General features: G+C 40.9%; 1 protein-coding gene across 2 annotated transcripts in view; it reads right to left on the reverse strand.

Moving 5' to 3' along the window:
• UHMK1 (U2AF homology motif kinase 1) overlaps positions 1-20,074 on the reverse strand; it is a 117,972-nt gene that overhangs the window by 94,478 nt on the left and 3,420 nt on the right. For both annotated transcript variants that reach the window (XM_085654799.1, XM_085654800.1), the window contains exon 2: positions 16,373-16,665. In XM_085654799.1, coding sequence (XP_085510925.1) covers positions 16,373-16,665 — 293 coding nt within the window. The remainder of the gene's footprint in view (positions 1-16,372; positions 16,666-20,074) is intronic.

A 20,074-nucleotide genomic window follows, 5' to 3' on the forward strand; every position in this document is an offset into this window, starting at 1 on the left:
TATGCGTTAAAAATGCTTTCAATGCCGAATGTTTGTTCTGTGGTTCAGAGGTCACTAGGGAAGTGCTTCTCCGTTACATATTTCTTTACCCGGAAATCCAGCGACAAAAGGTAAGCATATCAGACGGTTAGTTGTGCAATTTCTCACCTGCGATTAACTGCTGCTGTTTCAGCTCTGCGTTTCCTTTCTCAAGGTTTATGATAAGATGTTGTATAATGTATGTTTTGAAACAAGAGAAAGGAAGAAATTGCGCCATTATTGGCAATCCCAACCGAGAAACTTGTCCTAGAACCTCCTTACTGTAGCTATGTAATCTCTATGACCTCTTCTAATGCTTTCCTGTTGAGATCACTGTTGCCCATTGTTTTCTATGTAATCATGAAATGTATATATGCTTGTTGTTCTGTCACAGACTCTATGGTCGCACAACACAGAGGCCTCAGTTCAGCGCGAAAATATACTTACTGCTGGAAGACTTCCCATGGTGGGCTACACGTTTATTTAAAGAACAAGATCATGCTTTATCAAGGGGCCAACTAACTCCTTTTACTCTTGGTGAAAGGCACACGGACAGCTCTATGGTTCTGAAGCTACTTGCGCACTACAATATCTACAATGTTGTTAACTAGAGCAGATTTGACATTTGCTGACATCTTGCAGGGTCAAATGAAGAGAATGAGGCTTCACTTAAGATATCAGTGATCATCCCCATTTTCAGAAAAGTATAAAGAGTTCCAAATGTTAACAATTTTCTAGGTATTCGGGACAAAACAAGTGTGTGGCAAAACTGAAATTTAAAAAAATCTTAATGAGACCATCACAAAAAGAGTTGGTGGGTTTTATTACAACGTAGAAAAATACAAAACCTCCACAGAAAAGCACAGTAAAGTGTAGCCTAACAAGTCAAATTAAGAAATGGGCAGACGATTGGCTATGGTCTACGTCTGCTCTATCGATGTAGATACTATTTGACAATGTTTCTCTTTGGGGCATACTAACGACTTTACGTATACTTTGCCGCTTGAGACGCCGCGTCTTTGGTAAGCTTTTCGACTTGTAGCTATTCCAATTAAGACTGAGTGATTATCTCTAGCCGGGTTTTTTTAATGTATCCTTGGCTAAGGTGTACAAACTTCGAACTTGGTTTGTTATATTATTCATTTGATATTGTAACAAGGTCATACAACGTTTCTCATTGCACGGTCCTTATGTTTACTGAGTCGAAGTTTACTTCGGCGTTCAATAATTTGAGCGTGTTTAACTAGGAGAAACTGCTGGCAGCATTGGCATGGGCGTGGTTGTTGTAGTTCCAGAAATGGAAAATGATGAATAAAGATATATAATTACATTATATCGCTATATTATATGCCGATCTGTATGTCAGTCTATCCTGACGTTATTCTTGAATTTGCTGCCATCGCTCTATTTGGAGTAGTCGGTCCCAATAAGTAATTACCCTTAGGCAGGCCTTTTTCTAATGCATTTTTTAAATATATTTTGGGTTAATATGTATAATCTGCGAGTTAGGTTTGTTATAATAACCCGAGTAGAGGTTTTTAAAGAAAATAAATGTATGAAGTCGGTTTATACGTGATGAGTGACATTTCTTACGAACTTTTTCAGGCACAACAGCCATTTAATAGTTACTTGTCGTTGGGTCTGAAAATTCAGCCGGCAATCGGCACGATAGGTAGGTGCTCATTTAAATGGTAAAATGTAAATATAAAGCATAACGTATTAACTTTTTGAAATAATGTGATTGGCGTTTGGTCATATGGGACCACATTGACACCATTATTTTACTATATATGGGCCATGTATAGCCCTTTAGTGGCGGTGGTTGATATGGAGTTTGAAACAGGAGAAATGTCGGGTTCACCAAAATTATGATGGAACCTAATACTTATCCAGGCAAAACTAGCCCGTTTCCTTAGCTACCTTTTATCAAAAGTGGATCTTCCTTTTTGACAAGACGGTTTAGACTGAAGGTTACATTTCAAACCAGTACAACTCAGCTCATAAGTAGCCCTTTCTTTCGATAGAGTATAGTTGTATGGCTTGCAGGTGAGGCCTAATAAACAACTAAATATAATTCTTTCTAGGCACAACAGCCATTTATTTTTCTCTCGGTCCTTGGAAAGCAAGGTGATGTCTAGTTTGGAGTTCTTATTTGAGCTAGCCTGAAATTTCCTGCGTCTTTTGAATACAACCAGTAACAGTTTGAGCGGTATGTAATTTGAATTTCTTGTTCTGGTGGATTTTAAAAAAAGGGTTACTTTGTAACCAACTAAAATAATGAGTGATTTTAGTATGTATGGTTATATATAACCATTTATTTACACTCAAAATATTAACAACCGGTACAGCTACATAAGTCTTTTCCTTGCCCGTCCTATTGTCTCTACCATCCTCTCATCTTTTTGTATTTATCTTTATTGGTATTATTCTGTCTTTTGACTTTTACTACTATTTAGTTATTTTTTTCCTTTCCCACATGGGGCATTATTGTAGTTCATGATCACTGATGTATGTGATAAAATGGATGAGTAATGTAGTTTACTATCATGCGATTTTAGAAAAGCTAAATGCCAGAGGACTGTTTAGGTTTTATATTGCCTCAATCATGTACTTATAATTTCTTAATAGAGTATATAATAAATTCTATCTTATAAGCAATTTAACTTGGAAATATGGAGAACATAAAATTTATACAAGCTTTGTTCTAACATACTATTGCGCTCAAATTTAAACAATGTTTTTTTCTATTTTTCTCTACGTGGTTCAATCATAAATTTGTATGTAATATGTTGTGGTTTAATGTAGTTGTGTCTCTGCATTCATCTATTATTTTCATCTGTCTTAGGGTATTGTATTGAATGTATTGTATGTACGTTTTTATATACACTAGATTATATTATACACATGTTTTTAATGTTTTTACAGCCCTGACGAAGTTCTCGTCTAAAAGAACGAAACGCGTTGGCTGCTTGGTGCTTTGTTTCGATTCAAATAAAAGGAAGAACAAATCTCATATGTCCAACAGTGGAAGGACATTTAATCATCGTCTTTTGGATATTTGGTTTGGCGGTGCAGCCCACAGTTGGAAAAAGTTTGTGTTGGTCATTCAGACTGCTCCTTGGAAACGGCAGGGGCAGTGGTGTTGCACACCGTGGGAGCATAGTGCTCAAATATTTGTTTAACTGTGTGAGGGTATGAAAATAGAGAATACTGTCCTCTAAATTGAGGGAGGTGCGTCACATACACTCTTTAGTGTCTGTAAGGTTTTGCTGTTTCCGTATAAAGTTAAAAAAACGTTCAAGTAACTTCAATGGTCAAAGGACTCTAGTGCAGCAGCACTATGGACAAAGAAATCTACTGCACTTGGGAAGAGTCAAAAGCTGCTTGAATAAACTCAGACAATTAACTTAAATTATATCGACCATTGAGCCAAATATATAAATAAAAGATTCCACCTCATGTCAACTATTATTCATCAGGTTCTCGTGCCCCAGTTAGGGGTTTGGCCCTGTTTTTTAATTTTATTGCATGATCTGAGTCATGAGACTTAAGGACTCAGTTTCTAGGTCTAACATTTCAGACTACTTCTGTGAAAGACCTCTTGTGGAGCATTGGGAAGAGTCAAAAGCTGCTTGAATAAACTCAGACAATTAACTTAAATTATATCGACCATTGAGCCAAATATATAAATAAAAGATTCCACCTCATGTCAACTATTATTCATCAGGTTCTCGTGCCCCAGTTAGGGGTTTGGCCCTGTTTTTTAATTTTATTGCATGATCTGAGTCATGAGACTTAAGGACTCAGTTTTTAGGTCTAACATTTCAGACTACTTCTGTGAAAGACCTCTTGTGGAGCATACCAAAAGCTTGGAACCTGCCTATTGCTTACAATTGGTTAGCATCACTATCACTAATTTCTAATGTGATGGCCTGCCTTTCTCTTCTTGTGTTTGTCCTTTTTCGGAACATAGTCACTTTGCCATCCTTTTTATTACATGACTTGTATTCATCCACTGCTCACATTCAGGGAACTACTTTTTTTTCCTTTCTTCCAGCTCTCCTTGAAAGTACATGCTTTTTCTAGCAGTCTCTCTTGTGCTGCACCCACCCTAACATCCACCTCTACGTGCTCTCTTCTACCCATCTCCAAGCTCGTCCATGGTTTACCACTCCTCGCTGGCTTTTGATTTGAATTATTTTTTGGTCCTTCCCGGGTCCAACCTCAAGCATCTCCGTTACTCCCTGGACTCCAGCCTACTTCCAACTGATTCCCACCCACCAGCTTCCTCCACTTGCTCCTCCGTTGCTCCTCAAGCCTCTCACGGTCCTTTACATATTTTTTAATCCATCTATATTTTGGGAACGCTCGCAGCTGCCATTTGATGCTGGATTGCTTTGCATTGTTATAAGTGATTTCAAATTGAAATCGCTTTTTTTTGTTTTTTTACAGAGCCAAATGGTGTCCATCTTGAATCAGTAAATAAAGTAAACCGAAAAGTGTCCGAGTGAGTCCCTATCCCACTCGTCACCACTCATACTTGTGAATACATCACACATGCCTCCGGAATTACGCAAACGAGTCACCGCTTCTTCTTTTTTTTTTTTGCTGATGCTTTGAATCGGCAAAAAGCATTAGTAAACCCAAAAGGTTTTAAAAGGCTAGACCTAATGCTTAGTACTATTTTCATTAAGTTGTGGTTAATGAATACTTTCATTTATTAAAAAATAAATAAGAACAACAAGAGAGCGAGGAAAAGGAAAACTTGTCCTCTTCCCCAGAACAATATGATCAAACAAAATGGACAAGTTTCATGACTTAAAGCAAACTTTTTTCGCTGTCATTATAGAAAACAACGTGAAAGGAGGGAGAGCACAACTGCTGTGTAGGAAACCCCTCACCCACCTACCTAGTAGGTGGCATGCTTCATCATCGGGGCCCAACTGGATTGTCTAGCACAATCCAGTTGTGCTACAACGCCTGAGATACAGCGGAGCAGGGTTATGAGCAGTGAGTGAAGTGCTATGTGAAGTGATTTAAGAGTTAAAAAAGTCTCTGGGAAATGCCCTTTGAAAAAACTTTAATTATAAGGGTCCCAGGACTAGTGTAAAAAAGAAGGGGATATAGTTAGGAATGTTATTTTCCTTGTATCCCTAGAAACTAAGGTCAACTAGTTTCAGCCTTCATTATAGTTCTAGAGGCTTTCGTCAGGACCAACCAAAATTGAAGTAAAAATAATTTTGGTGAATGGCCGTAAAAATAATATATAGGCCAAGTGTAATTATCAGCACACACCCTAAAGTGTGCTGTGAGTGTGGTGATGAGGTACTCACAGTAACTCCGTTTGAGGTTACCTGTAAATGAAGAATTAATTTAGAAGTGGGGAGCAGTTGTAAATCATGCATATATACTAAATGCATGCTCCTTTCGATTAGAAGGCTAGTGATATCGAACTAGACTACTTTGGTGAGGGTGTACGAACACTATAGAGGCTTGCGTGGCTACAATGTGCCCCACGAGATCCGTAGGTGAGTGATTATTGTAGTATTGGGGCACATGGTGCGCATAATCGTTATCCATTTTTTTGCGTGCCTATAGCGCGGTCATACACATATTGTGCTTGTAGAGTTGTGACTGTGCAAGTATTGAGGACACTGGTAGCTGATGTGCTAGAGTAGTCATGTGCACGTGCAGTATTAAAATGAGCTGATTACATGGTGGTATATATCAACATTATGTCCGCTGTGTGTGCCGTTCAGCAGACAGACCTTCGTGCTTAAAATTGAAAGACAAACAACAGCTAGATGACAGACAACATAAAAATACAGTCTCACTTGAGTAGAGAGGTTGTTAATCCTCTGGAGTTAGAACGCCGTATGATTCTCCGCTTGCCCTTAGTGGAGAAGGGATGGCAAGGAGAGTGTAAGAGCGTGAACGCCCTTTACTAGAAACAAAGGGTTAAAGCAGCGTAGTATTGAGGGTCTAGACTGGTCCATGGTGGACCCGTAAGTACTCACAGTTTGTAAGGGAGAACAGGTCCGTACTACCTAGGGCGGCGATCGGTTCCGCTTGTTCAGCGCCGATACACGGGTGGGGCGTGGTTAAGAAGGACGGCAAACAGGAAGTAGCGTGCTGCCGCTGGGAAGACTAGAACGTCTTCAATGTGCATAGAAATAAAAGACATACTCGGTGTCCCGTGTACGGAGCACCGAGTAGAGGTGACACAAAAGTGAAAGAAGTTGAGATACTGGGCAGATAAACATTATAAATTATTAAAATGTTTAAGGAGACAAAAGTGGGACACTGTGAAGAGCTCCAACCTAATAAAATAGGAGGAATCCTACGAGGCCAACTATGCCAAAGTAATAGGATGGAGGGTAAAACAGGGTCACAGACTCCCACTTAGGACTGTGTGATGATGAGTAGCGGTACTAAGTATGCCTATGCGTGACAGGGGGTAACAGGCTGCCGCTTGGAGCTGTGTGATAATATTTACAATTTAAAAGTAGCGGTGGTGGCGACAATTCACAAAAAGGCGTTTGCACAGGACGGAATAATTGTAGACTATAGAGCGATCAATGTCGATGTATGCTGTTCCAGGGTACATTATCGTTGAGTCCTGTAATGTGGGTTGAAAGTCTATAGACCCAGCGTTGTTCTTTTTCGAAAAGACGTTCCTGGATGTCGGTTGGGCTAGGGTCTAGTTGTTCAATAACTACCCATGACATGTCATTGGTGGTGTGTCCCTTGGCTAGGTAGTGTTCAGTGAGTTTAGTGGTGCTGCGTTTGCAGCGGATGTTACTGCGATGCTCGCAGATTCTGGTTTTGACCTTTCTGGTGGTCATCCCAACATAACGCAAGTTACATGGGCATGTGATGAGGTAGATGACGTTTGCCGAATTGCAGTTGGTATGTTTCTTGATTGTCCAGACCTTGTCCTGTTCAAGATTGAGTGTTTTTGTGAAACTTGTCCATTTTGTTTGATCATACTTTCATTTATTACCAACTGAGGCACATTTGATGTGCATCATTGGTTAAAAGTTATTCACTTTGGATATTTGGCAAGGCATCAAATATGCCCTAGTTACACTCGGAAGAGTATGGTTTGTGGGAACCCAAGGACAATTGAATGAGACACATTAATGTTAGCATGAAGTAATCGACATTTATTATGCATGCACTAAAGACCTCAATTTACATGGGAGTTGATTTCATATGACTTTTTATACTCAACGCTCATTTTTAAGTGAAGCCAGATTTACGAGTTGGAACCGAAGCGAAAGGCCAACCAAGGTTCTACTGAGAAGGTAACTAGATAGTGAGAGCTTGAGGACCGCCAAGTTTGAAGGCAGACCGAAAATTTAGGGGAAATCTATTTATGTAATTTAAGTGTCAGCTTACAATGGGGGTTTGGATGAGATAGGTTAAAGGCAGTTAAACTAAAACTAATCTGGGGTGAACAGGGCAATTTTAGGGAAAGTGTGGAAGCTCATGGAAAGACTATTAGGGAACCAAATTTCTGCTGTGAAGCACTATGCTCGGTTTCTTTCACTAGCTTAACCTGAGAAGTCTCCCAGTAAGTGGGGCTTTATTTTGAGTCGGTTTTTCAAACGGGTAACGTCTACAGACTCTACAGGTATCCTACCAGATTCATTGAAGACAGCCATAGTGAAGCCCATTCATAAAAAATGCAGAACAGACCAACCTGCCAACTATCCTCTGATTTGTCTGATAGAATTCCTAAGTTATTTCCTCAAAGCCTATTAAAGCATTCTGCTGCCAGGGCTTTTCATAGTGGACTGTTCCCTGCGGAGCAGGGAGGTTTCAGGACCAAAATACTCAACAATAGACCACTGTTTCACGCTGTGGAATGTTGCAAAGAGCTCCATGGAGCTGGTAGGTGGCCCTTGCAGTTGCTTCATTGACTTCTGGAAGGCATTTGACAAGGTGGATAGAGGCCGCATTGGCGAAAGCTTCAACAGTGGAATATATCAGAGGCCGCTAGATCTCTTAATCAAGCTACATTGTGAAAACAGAGTACAGGTCAATCTTGATAGGACAAGCAGCCTGTCGAGGAAAATCCCAGTAGAAAATGGCATATGCCATAGGGGTGTCTTATCCCTTCTACTGTTTAGTTTGTTTATAGCAGATCTCCCCAGAAATTAAGTGCCATTTACAGTTTTCTCCTAAGATTGGGGTAGACATTAGCTGCCTTATGTATGCAGATTACCTGGTGGTGATGGCTCGTACGCCTATTGGGCTCCAACGCAAATTAAGCGTACTCATCTCTTATTGCCTTGAAAACAAACGGACGATCAACACTGAAAAGACAAATCTTTTTCTTTGCAAAAAGTAAATGGAGATTTACTGGTTTGTTTTTAGGAAATGCGCGTCTGGAGCAGGTTCGATAGTACAAGTACTTTGGTATGATTTTCCCTGATGATTTAAGATGGGACAAACATCTGGCAACTAGGAGGCTTGTCCTGACAACTTAAGTGAATGGCTTGAAACAGTTTGACTGCGAATTGGACAGTTCTTCCTTTGAGCCATTAAGTAAAATCATACAGGTCAAATTAAATACCCCAGGCCCTATATGAAGCGGAGGTGTTGGCAATGCATAGACCGGTCAGATGGGAAGGGTTAAAAAATAGCAAATTGAAATCACTCCTTGGCTTAGCAAAAACTGCAATGGTTCAACCTATGTGTGAGTTGAAACCACAGCTTGGAGAGCTCTGGCGGACGCAAGAGCCTTGCGATTTTATTTGACTAAAAATGGAGTCCCCTGTGATATCAGTATTAGTTCTCCCTGAGGTAATGCCTATTTTCCTTGGTTTGAGGAACCCAGATACGGGTATGTTGGAGCACCTAGAAATTCCTTGTATGCGCTTTAAAGGGGGCGAATTAAAACAAATCAGTCAATTAAAGAGCGCTCTTAGGCACTGTGTTGAGGAAATTAGAAAGAGTGTGGATTTACAGGGAACACGAGATCTGTTGTTCCCTTCCTAAATTTCTCAGGAGGATATGAACCTTTATCCGTATCTATACAGAATCCCAGATAAGATGCTGTGAAATGAAAACCTGCGTTTGAGCGTAGGACACTACCCGGGATGGCGGATGCCAGGGCTGAATGTGTAAACAGTCGAAAACCAGGGTCAATGTCCATGTTAGCAGGGTAAAAAGTACTCAGTGAGCCACCTACTGGTGGATTGTGTGATCTTACTAGAGGAAAAATTAGATTCTTCGTCCTCTTTAAAAACAAGCATTTACAATGCACTAGGTCTCACCTTTACGCGAGTTTCAGCTATTGGCATTGTAAATGACAAAGCCTTTTATTTATGTTTTGCTTTTTAAAACATAATTAAGAGGCATTGTCATTTACAATGCCGATAGCTTAAACTTGCGTAAATGCGAGACCTATTGCATCGCAAATGCTTGTCAATATAGGTTACCGGGAGAGCGAGAAAGCAACACGTAATCGTGCTAGAAAGGTCACACGTGCAAACATTTCTATTTAAAAAAATGTATTCCACAAAAACAAAAAGCGTTTTTTACTGACTTCTTCATGGGAATAAGTAGGTTTGTATTTCTTTAATGTGTGATGTTACTTCCCTATTGCTCATTAAACGTGTTCTCTTGTAAGAGCCACCCTTCTCCCCAGGTCTAAACTGGTGCTCTGAGAACGTGTTCAACAAGCATTTGCAATGCAATAGGTCTCGCCTTTGCAAGAGTTTAAGCAATTGGCATTGTAAATGAAAATGCCTTTTATTTAATCGGTTATGATAATTAACACATAAATAAAAAGCATGGTCATTTACAATGCCAATAGCTCAAACATGTTTAAATGCGAGACCTATTTTATTTCAAAGAAGCAGCCGCCATTGTCCCAGAGAAGTGTGCATGGCACTGCTATAAATGACCAGAGCCTCTGGCATAATGAGCAGCAATGCTGACATAATTGCCATTATTCAGCAACACAAGTGGTGTAACTGAACTGCACCACTAGCACAATTGGCCTGCACTCTGGGACCTGGCAATTATCCTTAACTACTCTCTCTCTCTTTCTCTCCAGTAATCTCAAGCATTGTGCTGTTGGGTGCCCCTGGCATACCTGAGCAGCAGTTTAGAGCTGGAAAGTCCCATTGTGCTACCCAGTTACCACAGGTGACATCCCATTCCAGAAAGATGCACGATTGTGTCAATTTCGTAAGTGGCGCTGTACAGTTACACCATGGATGGTCCACATTCACCTTTGCCCCTTTCCACATTAACTATGTGCATCATATGAAGCAGTGATAATGTTGTGCTGAAGAAAGAGTGTGATGATACAGAAGTTTGTATAAGTGCGGAACTGCTCCCATCGCAGCGGGCACTGGTTGGCGTGTAGAAGGTAGGGAGGTTATATAAAATGAAGCTGTAAAGTGAACACATTTGTAAGTGCTTGCTTGTGTGTTTGGAAAACGGGATGAGTGTGGTGGAAAACCGGATGGATGAGGAGGAAAACCGGATGGATGTGGTGGAAAACAGGACGAGTGTGGTGGAAAACAGGACGAGTGTGGTGGAAAACAGGACGAGTGTGGTGGAAAACAGGACGAGTGTGGTGGAAAACAGGACGAGTGTGGTGGAAAACAGGACGAGTGTGGTGGAAAACAGGACGAGTGTGGTGGAAAACAGGACGAGTGTGGTGGAAAACAGGACGAGTGTGGTGGAAATCCGGACGAGTGTGGTGGAAATCCGGACGAGTGTGGTGGAAATCCGGACGAGTGTGGTGGAAATCCGGACGAGTGTGGTGGAAATCCGGACGAGTGTGGTGGAAATCCGGATGAGTGAGGTGTGCTGGAAGGCAGGGGTGTTTGATTGATTCCAAATGTATCAGATAGAAAATGGGCAGGTGGGCAGTAATGAGGGTAGGAGGATATGGCCCCAGAGAGGGAAGATAAGAGGGCAGGATGAATACTTTAATCTCATCTGATGACTGAAGCGACTCGAGCTAGGCAGCTGATAAATCAGAGACTTGTATTAGAATAAAGAAGAGTGGATGTGATTGTAGAAGCAGATGAAAGGAAATAAGAGATGCTGTTGGCAGATTTATGAATGATTTCAAATGAAGGTGAACATTCTCACTATTAATGTTTATAACTATTCAACCAGGAGGATAACCCCCCCACCCCCACCCCCCGAAAACCGTCAGACTTATCTTCCTAGATAGGATAAACGCCACTTTCCTTTGATAGTTAACAGACATAAAATACTAAAGAAAACAAAAACAAGTTTTATATATAGCAGAAGTTTGTGGTTTAGGTAGACCAGCACTTTTTTACAAAACCATGGCTCTTGAAACAAAGTACATGTAAGGATCAGGCTGCTGCCGAACAGGAAAGTACATGCCTAGTCACTGGTGTGCTGATATGAAAAATGTGCTTACTTGATGTTTTGCAGCTAGGCCTCTGTTCATTTTTTGTTCGGAAACGCAGAAGCAATATAGTGGACAGTGTCATGAAACCAATGTCAAAAATGCCAGGAAACTCGAAATTATTAGAAATGGCTTATTATTGCTCCTACTTTGTGAACTTCTAAAAATTATGTGGTGCAAAAGCCCTCAAAATGGCAAAATTATGATATTTCATGAAACAGGCAGTTTTTCAAAACTATCAACGAATAGGCTCAATGCAACATGCATCATTTTTCCACAGGTAGATATTGCCTGTTTTGCTTTTCTTCTGGAAGTTTTGCAAACTACTGGTCCAATCTGTCGAGAAATGACCCCCGATTGGTAATTCCTGAAAAGGATCCATAATTCCTTGTACGTGGCTGCCGGATTCTGGAGCGCTGCAGAATTCTGAAGGGAACTGTTCTGCAAATAATTACTGTCCTAGCATGGTATCTTGTGAGCTGAAAGAACAGCTCTCACTACTGTGGGAGTGCCGATAGGGGGCGGTGGTCGTTAAATCTTAGTACAGCAGTACCACCCTCTACCGGCTCACTCACATGCTAATCACATCCCAAGTTTTTAGAGGCAGGTTTTGCATCACACAATTTTAGCAACAAATCAGAGGGCCGCGCTCCCACTGAATGGTTAATTGTAAGTGTTGAGCCATTCACTTGACCCACGAGTGCCCAGTTTACTGTATAGTAAAACCGAAATTAAATAGTTACTTTCCGCAAATCGTATGTAATGATGTACATTTACCCGGTCTTCAGGCTGCATGATTCAACCAATAACATTTTTGAATTTGCAATGTATTTTTAAATCCAAGGGGACTGTGTATCTCTTTGCGGAAAGAGAGGTTTTGCAGTGCAGCTGCACTCGTACGAGATATTTCAACCTGCACAATTGCACACCGCATAAATTACATGTGGTAGAAAGCTGTCAAGTTAACATAACAAGAGCTAATAAATGCCCTACGGATCAAAGGACCAATTAAATCCTGCTCGGGCGGTGAATGCTTGCAAGAGCTAAAAAATCAAGCGCTCGGTGGGAGCGTGTGAAAGCTCCTATCACTACAAAGGAGACGCCATGCGCGTGCCCAGCGCCTGTCCGGGCGCGCACATGGTTTGTCTCACTTCGCAAATGAAAGCGACAATAGTCTCGCCAAGCGAAGCAGCTGCGCTGCGCTCGCTAGGCGAGACCTAAAAACAACAGCGAAGCTCTGCTTGAAGATTCGTGAAGCAGAGGCCCCTTTTCTGCCATTCTCTGCAAACAGCGGACAAAAGAATGAAAACGATTTGACTGTTTGTTTAGCAGATGTCAGACAAAGGATTGGATCATATAATGGTGCAAACAGATATGGCGCTTCGGCGCAGTAGCAGCCCCTGGCACCTTAATCTGTGCTCAACGTCCAGGAAGCACCAAAGCAACTGGAAGGATAATCAGGAGAGCATAAAAAGTGAAAGACCGAGTTGAACCCGACGCTGCCTCCTGGTTCACTTGAGCGACCCCCAGTCTGTTCAAGGGACTGCTGTATGTCTTTGAAACTTCCATATATTCCCCTGACACCACTAGTGTGTTGGGGATCTGAGGGGCACTGCCCTCCATAGCTGTTAATTAAGCAATTGTGGTGGGAAGCTTGTCGTGGACCTCATCTGCTCCGCGGCGCAGGATACGCTTTAGTTTAGGAGGGAGGTCAGAAATACAAGCCTTAGAACGCCCTAAACTGCTTACAAGGCAGGGAGCCTCAGCAGGACACTTCTAGAACTCATCTGCCTAACGATGCGTATGACGCACCTCCAGTGTAGCGGACAGCACAACAGCGACAAACTTTTTTTTTTTTTTTTACACTAATGTATCGGGCACTAAAGTGCGACATTTTTACCAATGTAGCGAAAACATAACATTACAAAGCGCAACATTAACAAAACAAATTAGAAAGCAACCACAGGGAAGGGAAACAGTAACGTGAATGAAGGATAGATTAAAATGGCACGTGGGTGGATCATACATAGAAATTTAAACAAGCACAAAAGAAAGCAGGAAACAATAATAAACAAAAAGGAAGTCAAACAAAAGCATGACAATATGTATCACTCAAGTAAAGCACAGATTGCGTTTTGTATTTTGATCTTCATGGGGCTGTGTGGTGGCGTAAAAGCTCCCAGAAACCACACATGGGCACAAATAGATTGGGTGTTAGGAAGGGGAGTTTCTCTGGTCAATATACCCAAGGAGGTGGGAGCTTTTCGCGTCCTACCACCACCCCCAAAAGCCTCATAATGTTAATTGGCAAACAGCACAAAGGAGGGCTGCAGTTAAAACTGAATATGAAGTTCAGTTGCTGCTGGCAGCCTCAACAAGGGGACAGATTGAACTGCGCTTATTTTTATTGCAGGTTGTGTGGTCGTTCACAGCACGTAAACGCATGTAGTGTCGTTGGCATGCGATTTTACCACCCCGACTCGAATCTGCCTAACAAAAGGAATATTCCCTTGGCTGCGGCAAGCAAATCAGAAACCAGCCGTTCCTTTCATTCCTGAAGACAGACACCTCACAGACCGGGTGTCAACCCGACTTTTAGAAAGAAAGAAATTAGCCAGTACCCCGTTCGTCCACAGATTACACACCTAGTGCATGCTATGCAATTTGGTCTTTTATTATCGTATGCTATGTAGGGTGCACTTTATTGTAGCGCTGCAACTGACAAGTATCTAGTTTCTTGGCGCTGTAGAGGTCACTCTGGGCGCAGTGGGTGCACGCGCAGTCGAGTTATTGTAGTAACAATGGATTTTTATTCTCATGTCAAGGACATAGTAAAAACCTCCTCTAAGAATGAAATGAAAGAGTAGCGACAATTATAAAAGATTAATCGGCAAAGGATAGCGGTTTAATCCGCTGCCAACCAACACGTGCGCTATCGATCGGAGAATAACGAATAAAGAATTGTGTAGGGTGGGTGTCTGCAGGTGTACTCTGAAATCCAATGCGGAAATACACACGGGTAGCATATGTAATGTCTAATCCCTCTTGTGTGGGTATGTTTCAATTTATAATGCGTTTTATTTGCCATAATCAGATGGTGCGTCGGCCAGAGCGAAGGATATTCACTTATTAACCAATGGCAGACTCACTAGTTGACTATTTCAAAACACTGTAAAAAAGTGCACCTAAATTGGGCTTTGCATAGGAGGTGACGTGCGTACACACCCTACAGACATGTTGCCTGGGATAGCTCCTGAACGCACCCAATATTTCTTCTAGGCGCAAACGCAAAACGTTGCTTCCTAAACACCGCGAAAAATGCACACGCTCTTCTTCGCACACAAGCAATTATCTTTTTTGTTAAAAAAGCAAAGAATTAACAAACAGAAGTCTTAAATCGTCCTCTCCCAAAAATAATATTTCCGCCAGGGTGCCCTCCCTCAAGTCCAAACTAATGTGAAAAGATGGTGGCATCCTTTCCAACTTCCATCCACACAGCCTGAGCTTCCACACAGCCTGAGCTTCTCATAGAAATGACTAAGTGCCTCCTAAAGCTTGGAGGTGGTACGAATAAACAAGTGAAAGCTCATTGGACAAGCCCGGGAATGGTGCGCGAGCGCACTGTAAGGAATGCAGCTGCAGATCCAGAACAGATGGCACCCTGTGCGCTCCCAAGACCCCTAGGCCATGGGAGGGGGACATTTAAAGATAAGGCGGGACATACCCGAGCCTTTGGCCATTTTCATGCTTTTTTTTGTGGAAGCCAATGAAATTTGTGGCATAAAAAAAAAAAAAAAAAAAAAAAAGTTATACAAGCAAAACTCTGGGAGTTGGAAGTCCTTCCAATAAGCCTCGCAGAGCAGTCAAGACTTAAAAAATATGGGATATGGTCAAGAGAAAGTAGTCTAAACCGGATATGCGGTTTGAAATACCAGGATGCAGTCATTACCATCGGCTAATATTTGCATAAAATTGTATCATCCTATGCCAGGATTTCGTCATCTTAGCTGTCCCACACTGTCGTCAATATTCCGTTTAGGGCTGCAGTGATGTTCCTTGAATGAACCATTAGGTAAATATAAAAGCAGTCAGGAAAATGTCCTGTTTACGACATTGGCATCGAACTTGGATAACTGTGTCTGTAAATGAGCCAGACTAAGATCTTGAGATTAGTTATTATTATGGCCCTCCGCAATGAACTTTATTTCTTATTACTGAGAATTGATGTCTATGCTCCAGCAGGGCCAATTGTCCCGACAAATGAGATTTTAATATGGATTGACTATCTCTCATTTTAATGCTATGAAGGCCTGTAGAATTCTCTATGGTTGCCCAAATAAGTCTTGCATGCTGTTGGTTAATCTAATGCACCCTGAAATATTTTGACACGTGGGATAAGTGGACTTCAGACTCACCAATGAGTTTTAAAAGACAATATTTCACTTTATGTACTATTTTAAACCTGTTTTAGGTTGGTGCTGTGTGCTGGCTGTACTGATTTAATTAAGTGTTATTTACTGGTGATTTTATGATATGTGTAATTGAATTATGTCAATGAACTGGGTAATGTGCAATATTTTGAAACGAATGTATTTCTTGGAAATAAAATATTCTGAACCTTAGACTAGTACGGTTCAATTGGGGAGTAAAATTAAGAGGTTATGAAAACCTGGTGTATACAAGCCTTAATAGGGAGATCATTAACAAAGTATTTCCAACTGTATGCCAATATTTAGAGAGTAGTTGAAAGTAACTGTATTTGTAGTGGACTTAAGACAAATGGCAAGCAGCCCAAGCAACAACATACATTTAAAAAACAAAAAAAACGCTTTTTCTACTTCAATCCATACGAATCACAGCAAGCAACTCTCAGTAAAGGTGGCGTTATGCTTTTGGTTATTTTCCAATCAATTTAGAAAGGTCAACATTAACATGGTTTCAAACCTGGTTGCCATCTTTGAAGCTTAATCCAAAATCAATCAACTTAAAGCATTCCTCTTCCCCACTCCACAGAACGTTGCGTGGTTTGAGGTCAGCATGGACGTAACCTTCTCGATGAATGAAGGACAGGGCGTCCAAGACATCCCGTGCACAATGCTGGATGGTCCACATGGAGCAGCCCTGGTGGCTTGTATACAACAGCAGCTCCGACACACTGATGTCCAGCAGTTCCAGTAGAAGGCAACGCGTAGGCCCATTCAGAGAGAGGCGGTTGGTGAACACTCCATACAGTGCAACTAAAGAGAGAACATAGTGTTTCTTATGTATTAGACACTCATTAAAGTGATGACAGATGGTACACATCATAGCTGCTTTTGGTTTGAAACGTACTAGATGAATAGGAATTAATGTTAAATTTGGAGCGAACAACATGGTCCTTCCCCTTCTATGAACAGCCAACCCACTGTACCCGCAACCACAAACACATTGATAGGAGCAAAGAAAACTACAAGAGTAAAGGCCAAATATTTAGGTAGGGGAATGGGGTGGAAGATGTTAGGTTATGTTGATTTGTTTAGTGCACTAATCGCCGGTGAAGGTATCCAAGTGCTTGGGCAGGTGTGTACGTATGTTTCCAAGAGTATTCATGGACACTAAATGGCAATATGAAGATCAAGTAAGTGAAATGAGTAAAGGAAAACTTGAATTTAAAGGAGACAGAATAAATGGAAATGGGAAAACCAGAGGAAGATTAAAACACTAAATTTAGAAAACTGGGCTAGAACAAAAAATATATAGGATATACATTTGCTTTGAAAAACAAAATCACACATTTATTAATTCTGCATGTAACAGTGAATCTCTTAACTTTTCTTTGCTCCAGGCACCCATTCTGCAATTATGCTATGTGTGCAGCTCATTTGTTTTCCACTGTGAGGTCACACATGTATGTAGATTTTTCTCGGGTCGTGACAGCAACACTGGTGCATAGTTTATGGCACAAGAATGGTGCCCAGACTTCTAAAGCACCTGGAGTCGTTTACTGTATTGCACTTGCAGCATAAGAGGTAAGACAGACAACTAGGGCATTTCTAGAACCTTAACTATGCTCAACAGCACTCACTTTCAGTAATTTACAGACAGAAGCAGGATCCTTTGAAACACCTCATCAGTAGGGCAGGTCTAATTATGGGCTTAATTTTGCCAGATTTGGGCGGATGCATAAAATCGTTAAGCACAGCTCCAATTCAGTTAAGAAGTGAAGGACTTAAAACTGATGTACAAAGATTCTACTAAAAGACAATTTATAATGCGGCCAAAAAAGATTGAAAAGGTAAGTGGTCATAAAGCTTTGACTAATCTGCCTAAGTCAATGGAAGCTTTCACTAATGAAGAACTACATAAAAATCGGAAAGGAACTTAAACATATAGGGAAATATATTAAAGCACACTTTTTAGTCAGAATGGGAACTCTAGGAAGGGTGAGTTACAGGTGCACATGTATGGGCTCAGTGAAAGGTTGGGCAAGGCACCACGTGTTCTTTTTTTTTTTAATCTTAGCTGTGCATTCTCTTAATTTCAGAAAGATCTATAGGAGGGACAAATAGCATCTGAAAGAGAAACATGTTTCAATTTCACATTACCTTCGAAGTAATGTGTTTTTATATGAAATACACTAATGACACGTTTTATTTACTCATTGATTTTAGAAACAGCTTGTGCTGCCTGCCAGCCACAGAAGATTATATTGGTCACCAACAGTCCAACACAATGCGACATGCACTTAGCAATTGTCACAATAACAAGAAAGCCCATGTTTTCCACGCCTGCATAAGGAGGTGTGGAAAATACATGAAATCGTATGCACTGTGTGTATATATATATACACATACACACACACACACACATATATACACACACACACACACACACACACACACGGGTATTGTGTACTTTTGCGATACGCTGTGCTCAGTCATAAGTTCCTCGTACAGTTCTTTCTACGCAGTTCTCTGTGTTTAAAAGTACAAACAGAGCTTTAGGAGCTCGCTGATTAAGTATAATTTACTTTTAAGTAACTATCCGAGTAAACAATGCCAGGGGAAATCAATGTGGGTAAAGAAGGCGAAATCTCCCTTATTTTTCTGAGGCCGCAGTTAATTTGTCTGAAATTCAAGTTAGCTATTCACCTTTTGTGAATAATAATGCGAAGTCCTTCGTGATTGTTCATTGTAACTTCCCAAATTAGATTATGGTGTCTACACTCTGACAGGGTAGAGAAGAATAAGTAGAAACATTATAGGTAGATTCATATAGCGTTTGGAAAAGTAGAGAGCCTGTGCAATGTACCGGCCTTGCGTGACACCAACAGAATCGATCGTTCATCTTTTGGGCTAAGAGTCATGTCCCTTCCTAAGAAAAACAATGCTAACCTACTTTGAACTTGGGTGACTAGATTTTCAGAACATTCATAACACTGCTAATTTACCTGAAAGTTCTTTTCTGCTTAAGTATTTATTCTGTAGCTATGAAAGGAATATGTTCATGACTGTGGTTACGTGACACAATTTGAATACATTGGTTCCAGTGACAAAGAAACTTCAATATCCATCAAATTCTTTTTCTGTGACAGGGTGTTAACTCACCTTAGAACCATCTGTTGATACACGCCCTGTTGATATAGGTGAATGAAATGTGTAGACTGCCCTGTAAATAAAACCCAGACACCATCTGCAAAGCCCTACCCAGGCCACATTATGCAGACCACCATTTAGACATCACTCTACAAAACCCATTTAGTGCCCATGTTCACAAACTCACCCAGTTCTCCCATAAAAAAAGCTCCAACTAAAACTCCAAGCACATGTGTCTTCTATGGAGTCATCGCCAGCCTGTGCCGTCAGACTATCAGGTAGGGACTAGCAGGACTTCTTAAATTTGAATGTGAAAGTAAGAGCACTGCTCAGTAGAGAACAGTTACTCTGGGGTAGTGCATACCTACACTTTTATATTTTCATTTCAATCACTGCCAGGCCTGAAAAGCTATTTTTGAGATTCCAGTCCAACACCCTCCCACTCCAAGTCTTAGCCAGTTCCTTCCCTGAAAGCCTTGGCCGGTGCTTATCTTCAAGGCTGCAGAGAACGCCAGCAAAGACCACCAACATCTAAAGGTTGCCACCTGGACGTTTTCTTGCCAGCATGTTAATGTCCCTACAGGTACAAATATTAGAAAATTCACCAAAAGATGGCGTTGCTCCCGCTTATTACATATTTTAAAACAGTGAACACGAGAAGAAAGAAACGTAAATGTGTTCGAGAGCTCCCTTAATGGTCCCAGGTAAAGTAAACAGACAGAGAAGCTATGTTGAAAATGAATACAGGCTATTTTATGTAAAGCTTTTTGAAGTATCAGGTCTAGGCCTTTGTAGAATCAAAACAAGTGATCCTGGTTTATCAATTCAATTCAATTCAATTCAATTCAATGAAACTTTATTCGGATCGTTGAGAATCCATAAAAGTACAAAAAGACAATTATAAAATCGTACAATAAAATAAAATACTATTTGCACATGAGAAATAATCCATCTAAACTTTAAGACATAGTAGACCGGGCACGAACCGCAGTTTTTAAAAAAGAGCTCACACGAAAAACAAGTTCATCATCGTCCAAGGCCAAAATCATTGAAAATGCAAGTTCCAGGCTAA

This window comes from Triturus cristatus, chromosome 4_1 (genome assembly GCF_964204655.1).
Source record: "Triturus cristatus chromosome 4_1, aTriCri1.1, whole genome shotgun sequence".
Lineage (NCBI taxonomy): Eukaryota > Metazoa > Chordata > Amphibia > Caudata > Salamandridae > Triturus > Triturus cristatus.